Raw genomic sequence first — 12,847 nt, 5'->3', positions numbered from 1 at the left:
TCACGACCATAAACGAAATCTGGCATTTTCCTAATAAGCATTGAAGCAAGTTCTTAACAGTTAAAATAAAAATATTCATCCTGTACCACTGAAATCTCGAATGCCACCCAGGTATAAGCTGTTATACACAAGGCAGTCTCCATTCATGTCTGACAGTGACGTCGGGGGTGAGTTTGGTGTCGGCAAGAAGGGATAGGGTGATTTGTGCTGATGTGATCCCATCAGTGATGCTCCAGGGAAAGCATCCAGCTGCTTGACCAAGGGTTTCCCTGCTCCGTATCAGCATCTCCTACATGGGAGAATGGCAGTGTCTCCTTTAGAGGCTGGTTGAGGGTGCTGAGTTCATGTATTTATAAGGTGTTAAGAACAGTTAGTGTATGTTAAGTGCGTGACACATGTTAGCACCCACCATCACTGGGGAGATTCTGGCTGAGGGCTCTCGGCTGCACCGGGGGTCCCATTGCTTGCCTGCTTGGAGACAGAGCCAAGACAAACAAGGTCCCCAGGCTCCCTCCTGCTCTCCACGGATCTCTGTTGCTCTCTATTTCCTCTGGTAGGACAGGTGTGGCCAGGTGGGATGGCCATCATTTCTCTCATGATTATAGGATTAAACTGAGATGTGGTTATGGCATTAGTCACCATGAAACACCCCTGTTGGAGTCACTGGTCATCTTTGTCCACTGGAACCTCTGGAATGGGCTCCCAGGGAGAGACACTTGTGTACATATGCTGGGGGTTTGTTGGATTTGGGTCTGCAGATCTATGTGAGAAGCCCTGGGTCATTTCTGGAATGGGACATGGCTTGGAGGGAGAAAGGAGCCGTGGGAAGCAATCCCAGGTTCCTGGTGGGATTGGAAATTCTGCTTCAGGCTCTGGAATTTTGACTTCCTGTTTGGCCTGGCACTCTCCCCCACACACACACATATTTGGTTCTGACACATTGCCCCCCACCCCCGCCCTTCAACAGGATCGTTTCCTCATCTGTAAAATGAGGGGGTTGCACTAGATGGTATCTAAGGTCCGTTTAAGCTTGAGAAAGCTGATTCACTTCCCAGCCACACCCTCACTTTCCTCTTGATTGACAGGAGAATAAAGGTAGGAAGGACAAGGGAAGTAGGACAAGCCGGGCATGCTACAGTGTGTCCAGGACAGACCCCACAACACACAGTCATTCCGTCCAAAATGTCAATAGTACTGCGGTTGACAAGACCTGCTTTACGGGCAGAGAGCCAGAAGGGAAGAAAAGATTTTAAGGGCAAATGCATAATAAATGCCCTACAGACGGTAAATGGTTAGACAAATGATAATGAAAGGGAAAATTCAGGGAGCAAAGAAAATCCATGGGAAACAGTTATTAAAGGGGGAGAGAAGAAACTGCTAGGATGGGAAAGGATATATTTGCAAAGTGATCACAGCTGGGGTTGTTAGAGTAAGCTGCTGGCCTGAGAGCATAAACCAGTATGGGGGGGATTGCTATTCTGCCCGCTCCTTCCTGGCTCACTTTGAAAGCTATCACCCTGCATGTAGGGGCTCCTCCTGTGGAATTCCAGCAATGCAGTCTGATGCCACGAGTTGCCCTTGGGATAACAGGCTGGATGGTCCAGAGATGGAGGCAGTCATTATCATATGAGCGTTGTCATGTGAGCCAGTAATGGTTAGTTTTCCTATGAGACCTTTGCATCTTATTGAAATAATAAATCAGTTATCTCCAACTGTAGAGGAAGATATCACAAAAGCAAGACTCAGATAAATTAACAGACAGAATACTTTCATGACCTTGAGGTTGGGCAAAATTTTCTAAAACAGAACACAAAAGCACTAACCGTAGAAGAAAAAACAATAAATTGGACCTTATCAAAATTAAAAGTGTCTCTTCATCAAAAGGCACCATTAAAAACATGAAAAGGCAAGCCTCAGCTTCAGAGGAAATATCTGCAATAAATATATATGACAAAGTATTCATTTCCAGAATATTTGAAGAGCCACTAAACAAATGACCCAATAAAAACTGGGCAAAAGACTTAACAGTCACAAAGGAGCATATCCAGATGGCCAAACCATGAAAAGGTGCTCAACATCATTACTCATCAGGAATATATAAGTTAAAGTGACGAGGAGATATCACTATACACCCACCAGAATGTCTGAGGAAAGGAATGAAATACCAAGTGTCACTAAAGATACAGAGCAACTGAAACTATCATACATTGCTGTGGGAAGTGTAGAAATGGTACAACCATTTAGGAAAATTGTTTGGCAGATTCTATTAAAACTAAAGATATACCTACTCTATAACCTAAGAGATATTAGTGCCTACTGTGTTTCCCTGAAAATAAGACCTAGCTATACCATCAGCTCTAATGCATCTTTTGGATCAAAAATTAATATAAGACCTGGTCTTATATTTATATCATATCATATCATATCATATCATATCATATCATATCATATCATACCCGGTCTTATACTAAAATAAGACTGAGTCTTATATTAATTTTTGCTCCAAAAGACCCATTAGAGCTGATGGTCCGGCTAGGTCTTATTTTTGGGGAAGCATGGTATGCTGACAAAAAGATATATATAAAAATGTTCGAAGGAGTTGTCTCTAAACTTGAAACACCCTGAAATCCCATCAGTAGAAGATTGGAGAAATAAATTCTCATATAACCATACAATAGAGTACTATACAATATGAAAGGTAGCACATTGTCTGATTCCATTAATGTGAAATTCAAGAAGAGGTAAAGTGAAAATAGGATGAGTCAGATCATGGTTGTATCTTTTGGGATGTTAGAAATATGTCTGGACTGGGGGGTGGTTATGTAAGTAAGTACATTTATATGGAAAGGCTTATCAAGCTGTCCATATGAGTGTGTTTTATGTACGTTACTGTATGTATGTTATACTTTGATTTTAAAAAGTGAAAAGAAATGCATATGCTTATGTTCAAGGCGAAGTAATAACAACAGTAACAATGTATTGAATAATTTATTAAGTATGTGCCAGGTGCTTTATGTAGATTATTTAATTTAATTCATCTAAACCCTGCTGTCACCCAGGTATTATTCTCATTTTGCAGATGAGGAAACTGAGGCTTAGAGAGGTAAAATGGCTTGTCTGAGACTCACAGCTGGTAAGTGTAGGGGCTGGGACTTGATGCCACAATCCTCACTCTTGTCACTTGACTTGTCATCTCACAGTGATTTTTGGTGCAGCATCAAAGCTTTCTGTTTTGTCTGCTACTCCCCCCAAGCACAGAAGCCTGCGATGACATTTTTTCAAAGGGAACTTCATCATATATCCTGATATTCTAGGAACTCAAATACCTCTACCTCCTTAAGAAAACAAAAACATGGAATGGGGAAACCATCCCCTCTATGTACACTGTCCATGAATTTCTTCCAGTTGGGAGAAGAACCCATGGTTTCCTACCCACCGTGTTCATCTTAACTGTTCTGTGTTGTAAATTCTCTGAGAATGCTGAGTATTGAATACTGAGAGTATTGAGTATTGGCTATAGCAGTCAATATTGTGAGACAAGTTTGAACCCCAGCTCTGCTCCTCTTAAGCTGTGAGGCTCTCAGGAAGTTACTTAATTTCTCAAAGCATTGGTTTCCTTGTCTGTAAAAAGGGGACCGTGCTACTTGCCTTACCGTTGCAGTGTGAGGGTTCCGTGAGGTCGTACGTAAGAAGAGCTCAGCTCAGCATCAGAGTCATCGAGAGAGTAGGGTAGCGTCAAAATGTGAAAGCTTTCACTTTATTGCTGCCCAATTCCTTCCAAGCCTCTGAAAGAGGTCTTGCGTCTTTCTCTTCTAAGCCATTCAGTTCACATTTGAAAAGCAGCAAGGCTGATGATTTCTTGACAAAGTGGAGATACTGAAGGAATGGCAGAAGCTCAGAGCCTCAGCAAGGGAGGGGGGAGGCCATTTTCAACTAGGTTGGTCAGCAAGAAGGGACTATGTGTGTGAACCTTCAATAATGGGTCAGATTTAGTCATGGAGGGAGGACGAGGAAGGTCACTCTAAGTTGGGAGGCGGGGAGAAGGTGGCACCTAGAGAGCAAAGGTGGAGTTTGGGAAACGGTGAGCAGCCTGTTTTGGTTGGCGCCTAAGATTTATGTCGGAACTAGTGGAAGATAAAGTTGGCAAGGAAGACTGGCTCCAGATGAGGCCCCACTAAGAAAGCTGGACTTTTTCTAGAGGAAAAGGACTCTCTGAACATTGTTGAGTAGAGGAGGTGTAAGAGAAGCCAGGGGCGTGCAGACCCACAGGGACACGCAGCTGGGCCAGGAGGCCAGGGAAGCATGCATTTTCAGGTGGAGATGAGCTGGAGGTGGGGTGGAAAGGAAGGTGCACAGAGACGGGGAAGGAAGGCGAAAGACTCCTGAAGTCTTGGAACCAATATCCCAAGTTTGTGAAGCAGAGAGATGGCAGAGAGAAAGTGAGTTTGGAGATGATAATGAAAGAAATTTCTTAATGACTGGGACTTAAGCAGGTGCCTCTCATCCCTTCCTCTCATCCCTTCCTCCTCCCTTACTTCCTTTTGCCTGCCATTTGCATGTTTTCAAGAACGCATTGTCCTCTTCGGGTCTCAGACTTGTCCAGGGCACCCAAAGGACAGATTCCAGCTTTCTACAAGCTTCCTTTCCAACCCTCGCCCGCCACATGGGAACTGAACAGAGGGAGGCGTGGCAAGACCAAAACAGATCCAACAGCAGAATCCTTTCCAAATCTAACCCCACCCAAAGGCAAGAGTTAGTTTAGATGCCCTACAAAGAGGAGGGTTGGGGGGGACCCCTTTCAGCCCGTGCAAAGTTAGCGAACAGCCTCCTGAGTTGATGGAGAGATGCAAACAGTGTTTTGAATAAAATCCCTTTGTTATTATTGTTTTACAGGGCCATAGCCAAGGCCAGGAAGAAAACCGCCTCCTCAGAAGGTTGTTTTTGTGACTGTTCTTTGGACCATTGTTCTAAAAATGGGAAATTACATGTTGCTGTGCCAAAGTAAACGAACACCTGCAGTTAATGGAATACCTTTCACGAGGTGGCTTTTGGAGCCCCAGCCAGTCTGGATGCAGCACTGCTGCACCAGTTCCATTTGGTGTGTTTCTTCCCCACTAAGGGGACCGGGTGTGGGCTTACATTTGTAACCAACTGTGGGGCTCGGGTGATTGTCCTGTACTCATTCACTCAATAAACATCTATCAGGCATCTATGCTGGGTCAGCCCTGGTGGCTTTTTCTACTCCCTTGTTGGGCATTGTTAAAATCACTGGGAGAATTGGCTCTAGGCAGGTGGCTTTCCGGTCGCTATTTTTCAGTTTTCAGAGTCAGTGCATGACTTCTGCCTCCAAATGGTGAGGCGCTAGAGAGAAGCTCAGCACATTCTCTCCTTCCTCTCCTTTTCCTCTTTCTTCCCTCCCTTGTTTCCTCTTCCTCTTTCTTCTTTATTGGTCCACAGAAATTAAAATGTTATTTTTAACATGTCAGTCAATATATTTCTTTAGGGGGCGGCCAGATGGCTCAGTTGGTTAGAGCACAAGCTCTGAACAAGGGTTGCTTGTTAGATTCCCACATGGGCCAGTGAGCTGCGCCCTCCACAACTAGATTGAAGGACAACAGCTTGGAGCTGATGGGCCCTGGAGAAACACACTGTTCCCCAATATTCCCCAATTAAAAAAAATATATATATAAAAATATATATATATCTCTTTAGGCATATGATTTTTGAAAGTTTCCCTTCACTGAGGTATAATCTGAAATTCTTGTTCTATGGTGTTAGACATCAAAAGATACTTGTTTGGTTATTGGTTAATATTTAACATTTATCAACACTGATATAATTGCAAAATAATCAGGTCTTGAAATTTATCACGAGAGATGACTACATTTCAGATGGATTTGTGGTTTAAAAAGAATCCAATTTCATAAGCCAATCTTATTAGACACAAGAAAGAAGAGGGGAGCAATGGGAAACAATGATTTTCAAACTTTTTGGAATGTGTTGACTTTGTTAGAACTTCCAGTCCATGAAGTATATTTCTCCAATGGGCTGGCCAGGGAGTGATGGTGGATCTTTTTTGGGAGTTAGGGTTATCTCTTGGTTATTGATGTGGCCCTGCCAGGAAGAAGAGAGATGGACTAGCAAGGCTCTCTAGTCCTGTACCGTTCTTCATCTTGTCTTAATTTCCACATTGGTTTCAACTTTCCCACTACAGGCTCCAAAGAATGGAACCATGATGCAGACTTACATTTGAGTGATGTATTTTCCTTTTGCTTACCTGGAGTTTCTCATTTTTCTTCAATAAATGGCAAGAGAACAAAAATTTGGATCCTGGCACAAGCAAACGTGCCACAGTGAGATGTGTGCATGACAGAGCCCAGATCAGGTGTGATGGGTGGCAGAGAGAGCCCCTGGTCCTCGGGTTATCAGAGGCAGGGTGGGGAAGAGCCCAAGAACTGAGTCTTGAAGGAATATTAAAGTCGCCAGATTTAGCAGATGAAAATACAGGATACCTGGTTAAATTTGAACTTTAGATAAATAATGAATCACTTTTTTAGTACAGGTATGTCCCAAATATTGCATAGGTCATGAAGGATGGAGTTTGGGTCTTCAGGTGACTTTGGGAAGAGGAGGTACTTCAGTCAGTGAGAACTGACCTGTGCAAAGGTGTGGAGGAGTGAACAGCATGGATTTGTTGCCTGTTTCAAATATCAATGTGCGTGCCTCATAGTCATGCAGGCAACTGTCACCTGAGAAAGGAGGTCTGCCCACCAAGAAGATCATCTGTTGTGGCCTGGTGGCATCAGGAGATTTCTCCTTTGCTCTCCCTTCTTTCCATCAGTCCCTTTTCCATGGACGGTGCACCTGGGGCTGGCTGGAGAACGAATCAACAGTGGGACCTGGGTTGTCCTAGACAGCAATGCCAGGGTCTGTCTCATGGCTTTGTGGCCTCTTGAGGGGACAAAATGAGAAGGGTCCCGTCTCTCAGAGGTGACTGCATGCTAACCAAGCCTCCAGACCAATAGCTGCAACCAGAAGCACATTTATTAATGACAAATACAAAGTTCTTGGGGACTAGACAAGCATATTCTCCCCCTGTGGACAAACCTCATGAAGGTTGGGTGGTGAGCACAGACTTAGAAGGAGGGGGCTGTTGAGGGAGCACCCAGTAATGATCCTTGTCGATGGTTCCTCCCTGCTCAGGACCTACCTGTCCCCCTCGAGCTACTCCCATCCTCCCTCTTTGGCACAGCGACCCTTTCTATTCATCCAGTGGGTGCAGTATACCGGATTAGATTTGCACGTACTAGATGACACCTACATTCTAGTCCTGCCCCTGATGACTCTCTGATCACCTTGGTGGAGTGTAGGGTGTGACTGAATTCTTTTCTCCTAGTTAGCGACAGTCTCTTGCTTCATCCCCATAGATGGCTCACCACATCCACTCACTGTCTGTGAATTTACTAGCCTAACTTGGAGGGCAAGCTTATCTCTAAGTCTTGTCCACACCTGGACCCCCAACATAGGTGGGGGAAGCAGCAGGATTTGAGGCCAGAGTGAGAGGGAGGGCCAGTGTCCCAGGAGGGGCCCCGGTGCCTAGTGAGGAGTCTGAATTTTATTGACTGGTAGCAGGAAAGGATTTTAAACAAAAGCACGAAATTACTGTTTGATTTTTGGCAGTCATGGGAAGAATACAGGCAGCCCTCAGAGATAATGTTGGGTTCCGTTCCAGACCACAGTAATATAGCAACTATTGCAATAAAGTGAGTCTTACTTACGCCTTTTGCTGGTAGAGGGTCTTGCCTTTATCTGTAAACAAAACAAAACAATAAAAACAGCAACGTAATATCTGTGAAGCTCAATAAAGTGAAGCACAATAAGACAGGGTCTGCCTGTATTGCAGACGGGGGCAAGACAAACCTTAGAGACCATTTAGGAGGCAGAGTAATTGTTCCACAAAGATATACGTGTCCTAATCCCTAGAATTTGTGACTATGTTAGGTTACATGGCAAAAGGAAATGAAAGCTGCAGATGGAATTAAGATTGCAAATCAGCTGGATGGGCCCAATGTAGTCACAGGGGTCTTTATACATAGAAGAGGGAGGCTGAGGAGGAGGCCAGAGTCAGAGAGAGAACAAAAGAGGCTGCACTACTGATTTTGAACATGAGGAGAGGGGCTACAAGCCAAGGAATGCAGGTGGCCTCTAGAAACTGAAAAAGCAAGGAAACACTCTCCCCTAGAACCTCCAAAAGGAACGCAGCCTGCCGACACCTTAGTTTCTAGCCCAGTGAAACCATTCTGGACTTCCGACCTCCAGATCTATATGATAATACATTTGTGGGTTGTTTTTTTAAGCCATTAAGTTTGTAGTAATTTGTTACAGCAGCGCTAGGAAAGTAATTTAGAGGCAGTAATTCAGGCCATAGATGGTGAAGGCCTGGTATTGGCAATAAGAGTAGAGAGAAGGGGACAAGTTCAAGGTAAATTGAGAAGCCAGATTTGGACACATAGGGTCAGTGGGTCAGGAGATCCTTTCTCCTCCCCCTGATGCCCTAAGGCCTGCTCCTCATCTCATCTCCCCTGGGGATGCCCTGACCCACATCTTGTTCCTGTCCTAGGGCTCAGGGAGTACTTGCTTCCATTACCAGGGCCATATAGAGGGAATTCTGAAGGACGCTCTACAGTTACATGCCTCGCAATTACATAGGATGACGGGGGTGCTTCAGGCACATAACTGTAGATATTTTGAGTTAATTAGACTTTGCGACAGGCTAGGAATCCATTCACTTGAGGGGGGACAAACCTGAGTTCCAAACGCCCAGTTTATCCATTCCGACGCTGGTGACCGTGCATGCTTAGCTGAACCTATTTTCAGATTTTTTTTTTGCACGTACTATAATTTTTTTAAGTTTTATAATTTTAGTTCACTCATGGAAATATGTTGGGTGGTTAACTACTGATGACTCACCCTCACATTGTTCCCATGTGCCTGTTGGTGTGCTCTGTAAGTGCTGGGGAGGAATAGTCCCTAATTACATGTTTCAGAATGCATCGTTTGTGTGGCCCTATCATCATCAATGAAGGCTTTCTTTATCATCTCTCTGAAGCCATTTTGAGCAGCAATCATCCTACAGTGAATTACTACTGCCCACAAATGCCTTGGCATTCGCAAATAGCATGCCTTGCATCAGCCGTAAACGAGACATAATTTTATCCACATCATCTTGATAAAGTTGATGCGGGCTGGTTTTGCTTCCACTTCCTGCCTTGTGAATCATTTATAGATTTTTCTGCCAGGCTAACCTCAACTGGCGCACGTGTTAAGGGTATAAAATGAGGTGGTCCTTCCTACCCATCAATCAATTTATTCTATTCATGATATACCATCCGGGCAAGCCCTCGGATGTTGCCACATGACAGCAATGTTTGAGGAACTACCATTTCTCCTTAGTGTTCTTCAAGGGTGAATGTTCCCTTGGTTGCAGGTTGGGGTGGGGGTGGGGTAACATCCTTTACAAAGAAAATTTTCACCCAGATTCGCAGTGCAGTTGGTAATGTGATCAAAATATGTGATCTTCCCCTGGAATTCTCAGAGATATGAATGTTAAAACAAATAGTGATAAAAATACATTTCTTGTTTTTAATCTTTTTTTTTTCTTTGTTGAGATACATTTTAAGTTTTTTCTTTACATAGTTTGTGCCTAATACTTTTCAAATGCAGGAAGTTTATATTCAAACACTGGCCTCCCTGTTTAGAGTTTGGTATACTCATAGTGAAGAATGACTGAATATATAATTATATATTTATACGAGGTGGAGCAACTTTTTCTCCTCCTTCTTCAAATGTAGAAACCATTTGGTCTGTGGGACACAGTTTGCAGACCTGGGCTATAACACATGATTAAACACATGCACACGGGAAAGAACCCCATGAGCATTCTTTCATTTTTAAAGTTTTCTTCTGCTTTCTGGCAACACAGGTACATGCTCTTTCTGTCGTTGTGCTCAGTTCATCTTACATTCTGCTTTTTTAAGACGAGGTGCACATCTCTGTGTGTTGACAGCTTCCATTCCTGTGGATCACCTGCATCTCTAGTGCCCTTGAGGTAGAGACATTCTGCAATACAGTTGTCCTTCCTTTTATCCCCGCCCCCAATACCTGTGTTGTATTTGCCCTAGGTAAATATTTCCCCAGCTGTGAATAGGTAGTTAAAATTCTGAACCTTTGATGCCCCTGGATCCTTATCCCTTTGAACCACACTCACCTAGGTGGACAGCTCACCCAGGCAAAGATATGTGAGTTAATAATGAGCTGCATGCAGAAGAACCCAGGGCTTTAGCAGTGTGGGAGTGGGAGAGCTGGGGGAGGCAGGGGGTCCCCAGCAAAGCCCCACTCTTGGGCTAAACATCTCTTTTGGAATTGCCAATCCCCCGATGTGCTCTGGAATTGTTAAAGTCATGGGACCTCATCTGTGGCAGACAATGAAGGGCAGGTTGTAGTGTCTTTAGAATTTGTGAGTGCACATGTGTACTTCGGGGGTGGGTGGACATTTTTCATCAGTATCATTTCATTTATTGTCTCAGGAGATCCCTGCATTTGGGATCCCACTCTGTAGGGCAAGGGTTGGGGCCGGGCTCTGGAATCTGGGTTGTGCGAGGAATCCGTAAATGAGAAATTGTGAAAACGCCTGCCAGTGAGTAAGCAATCAGTAAAAGTAATTATTAGGTTGTGGTTTCTGCTTCCAAACTTTAAAAATGGGCAGATGGAGGTCAAAGGTCTGTTCCACCTTGGCCACTTGGTCCCCTCTACCTTCTGGGTCAGCTCAGGTTCTACGTTTTGTTGGACGTGCCCTTGGAATTGTCTGGGAATGAAAGTATTACTAATTCCAAAAGGGCTGACACATCACTGGCAGGGCTCAACAGGCAGTAACTTGGTGCGACTGCCCTTGTTTTTCCTTAAAATTCTGATAAAAAACAACAACAAACCTCGAAAGTCAAATTAAAGCAATCATATAGATGATAAAAAAGCCCTAGAAAGGAACTGTGTTTTATCGTCTGCCCCGCAGAGCGAGCCGTGCTGCGGCGTGCAGTGTTTAGAAGCAATAAGGGCCGATCCCGCCATCCCCCTGCCTCGCCCCCACGTCCGCTCCTGGACACCTTGGTCGACACTGCCTCCTAGTGGCCGCGGCAGCACCGGGCACCGAGGGAGGGAAGGCGCGTCCCCGCCCGACTGTTATTTCTTGGAAAAATCCAGACTCTCTTCCTCTTCCTCCATCTCCCTCCCTCTCTCTCTCTCTGTCTCTCTCCTCTCAGCCGCCTTTTCCTGTTCCCTCTGTGATGCCCTTTTCTCTTTCTGCTTCCCCTCCGCACGTCCTCCACTTTCTTTCAGCGACTGTGGAGAGTGTGGCCCCGCCAGGAACCGATTGCCACAGGACAGAGGGTGTTTCGGGGTTTTTATATCGACATGGGACGCATCTTTATGACGAGTTCTGTTCTTTGCACATTTTGCCCTAGGGAGATTTTTAAAACTAATCAATAATACTTTTTGAGCGACTGATGCTGCGTGGCCTGTGCAAAGGCGCTGGGGTGGGAAGGGGCCCTGGAGGTGGGGGCAGGGGTCGTGGACCGAGCCGAGGGAGTGAGCACTGGGAAAGAGGGTGGGAGATGAAAGCCAGTGATGGGCACGTTGTACGTTTTGAGATTTATGATAAGAGCGCTGGGAAACTTGGAAGGATTTCACGTGGGAGTGGGTGGGGTGGCAGTGGAAAGGGGCTTTCACGTGATAAAAATTACTTTGGCCCGTGTGTGGAGAATGGCCTTTAGGGGCGCTAGAGTGTGAGCTGGGAGTCAGTTAGGAGGTCCCTGGGGTTGTGCAGGTGAGACTGCGGTGTGGCAGCGGGTGGCCCTGTGCACCTGGAGAGAGTTCCCAGAGGGGCCTGGGAAGGAGACTTTCTTGACTGAACATAATGGGGCTGGAGAGGAAGGGGTCAAGATGTCCTTCAAGTTGCAGCTGCGGATTGAAGATAGAATTTACTGAGATGAGAAACAGAACAGGGAGGGACAAGTGGAGTTTGAGATACTGGGTAGATAGTAGGATTATAAGGGGAGGAGGTCTAGGCTCTATTGGGGCAAGTAACAGAGACCTAGAGCAAAGGAACTGGAAAAGGTTTTGAATTTTCTCCCTGGATCCAAGGGCAGGGCTCAGTAGGGCCTCAAGAAGGGCATGGGAGTGGGGGGTAGGAGGCGGAGGGGGTGGCCGGATGGCTCAGTTCCTTAGAGTGTGAACTCTTAACAACAGGGTTGCCCATTCGATTCCCATATGGGCCAGTGAGCTGCACCCTCCACAACCAGACTGAAGACAATGAACTGCTGAGCTTCGGGAGGGGCAGTTGGATGGCTCAGTTGGTTAGAGCGCGAGGTCTCAACAACAGGGTTGCTGGCTCAATTCCGACATGGGATGGTGGGCTGCACCCCCTGCAACTAGAGATTGACAAGAACAACTGGACAACGACTTGGAGCTGATGGGCCCTGGAAAAACACACTATTCCCCAATGTAAAAAAAAAAAAAAGGGGTATGGGGCACTGGAGGGAGCTCCAAGCATCTTTTGTCTGCCCCAACACGCCCCAAATCCTGGGCTGGGGGACTCCTGAGCTAAAGTTGGCCTGTCCAAGCTACTCTTGCTCGCATCATTCTGTGTATTTCTTTTATGGCTTTAATCACAGTTTATCAATCTGTTTGTCAATCTTGCTCATTTTGTGGGAGCTGACAATCTTCCCCACTAGATTGCCAGCTCCCTGAGTCTAGAGGCCACTGTTATCTTCACTCTCCTGTACTTGGGGCTTCG

General features: G+C 45.4%; 1 protein-coding gene across 4 annotated transcripts in view; it reads left to right on the top strand.

Moving 5' to 3' along the window:
- AHNAK (AHNAK nucleoprotein) overlaps positions 1-12,847 on the top strand; it is a 107,452-nt gene that overhangs the window by 77,550 nt on the left and 17,055 nt on the right. For 2 of the 4 annotated variants that reach the window (XR_012497611.1, XM_019713898.2), the window contains one exon: positions 4,894-5,212. The exons of 1 other annotated variant lie outside the window; for it this stretch is intronic. Coding sequence is in view for 2 of the 3 variants with exons in the window: in XM_019713898.2 (XP_019569457.2) it covers positions 4,894-4,901 (8 nt within the window). In the remaining variant the exon portion in view is untranslated. Of the gene's footprint in view, positions 1-3,079; positions 3,134-4,893; positions 5,213-12,847 lie in introns of those variants that run through there. One more of the 4 variants, XM_074336495.1, reaches the window with a different exon arrangement.

Source organism: Rhinolophus sinicus, linkage group LG06 (assembly GCF_036562045.2).
Source record: "Rhinolophus sinicus isolate RSC01 linkage group LG06, ASM3656204v1, whole genome shotgun sequence".
Taxonomy (NCBI): domain Eukaryota; kingdom Metazoa; phylum Chordata; class Mammalia; order Chiroptera; family Rhinolophidae; genus Rhinolophus; species Rhinolophus sinicus.
The sequence above is the reverse complement of the archived record's forward strand: the minus strand, read 5'-3'. Positions and strand labels throughout refer to the sequence as shown.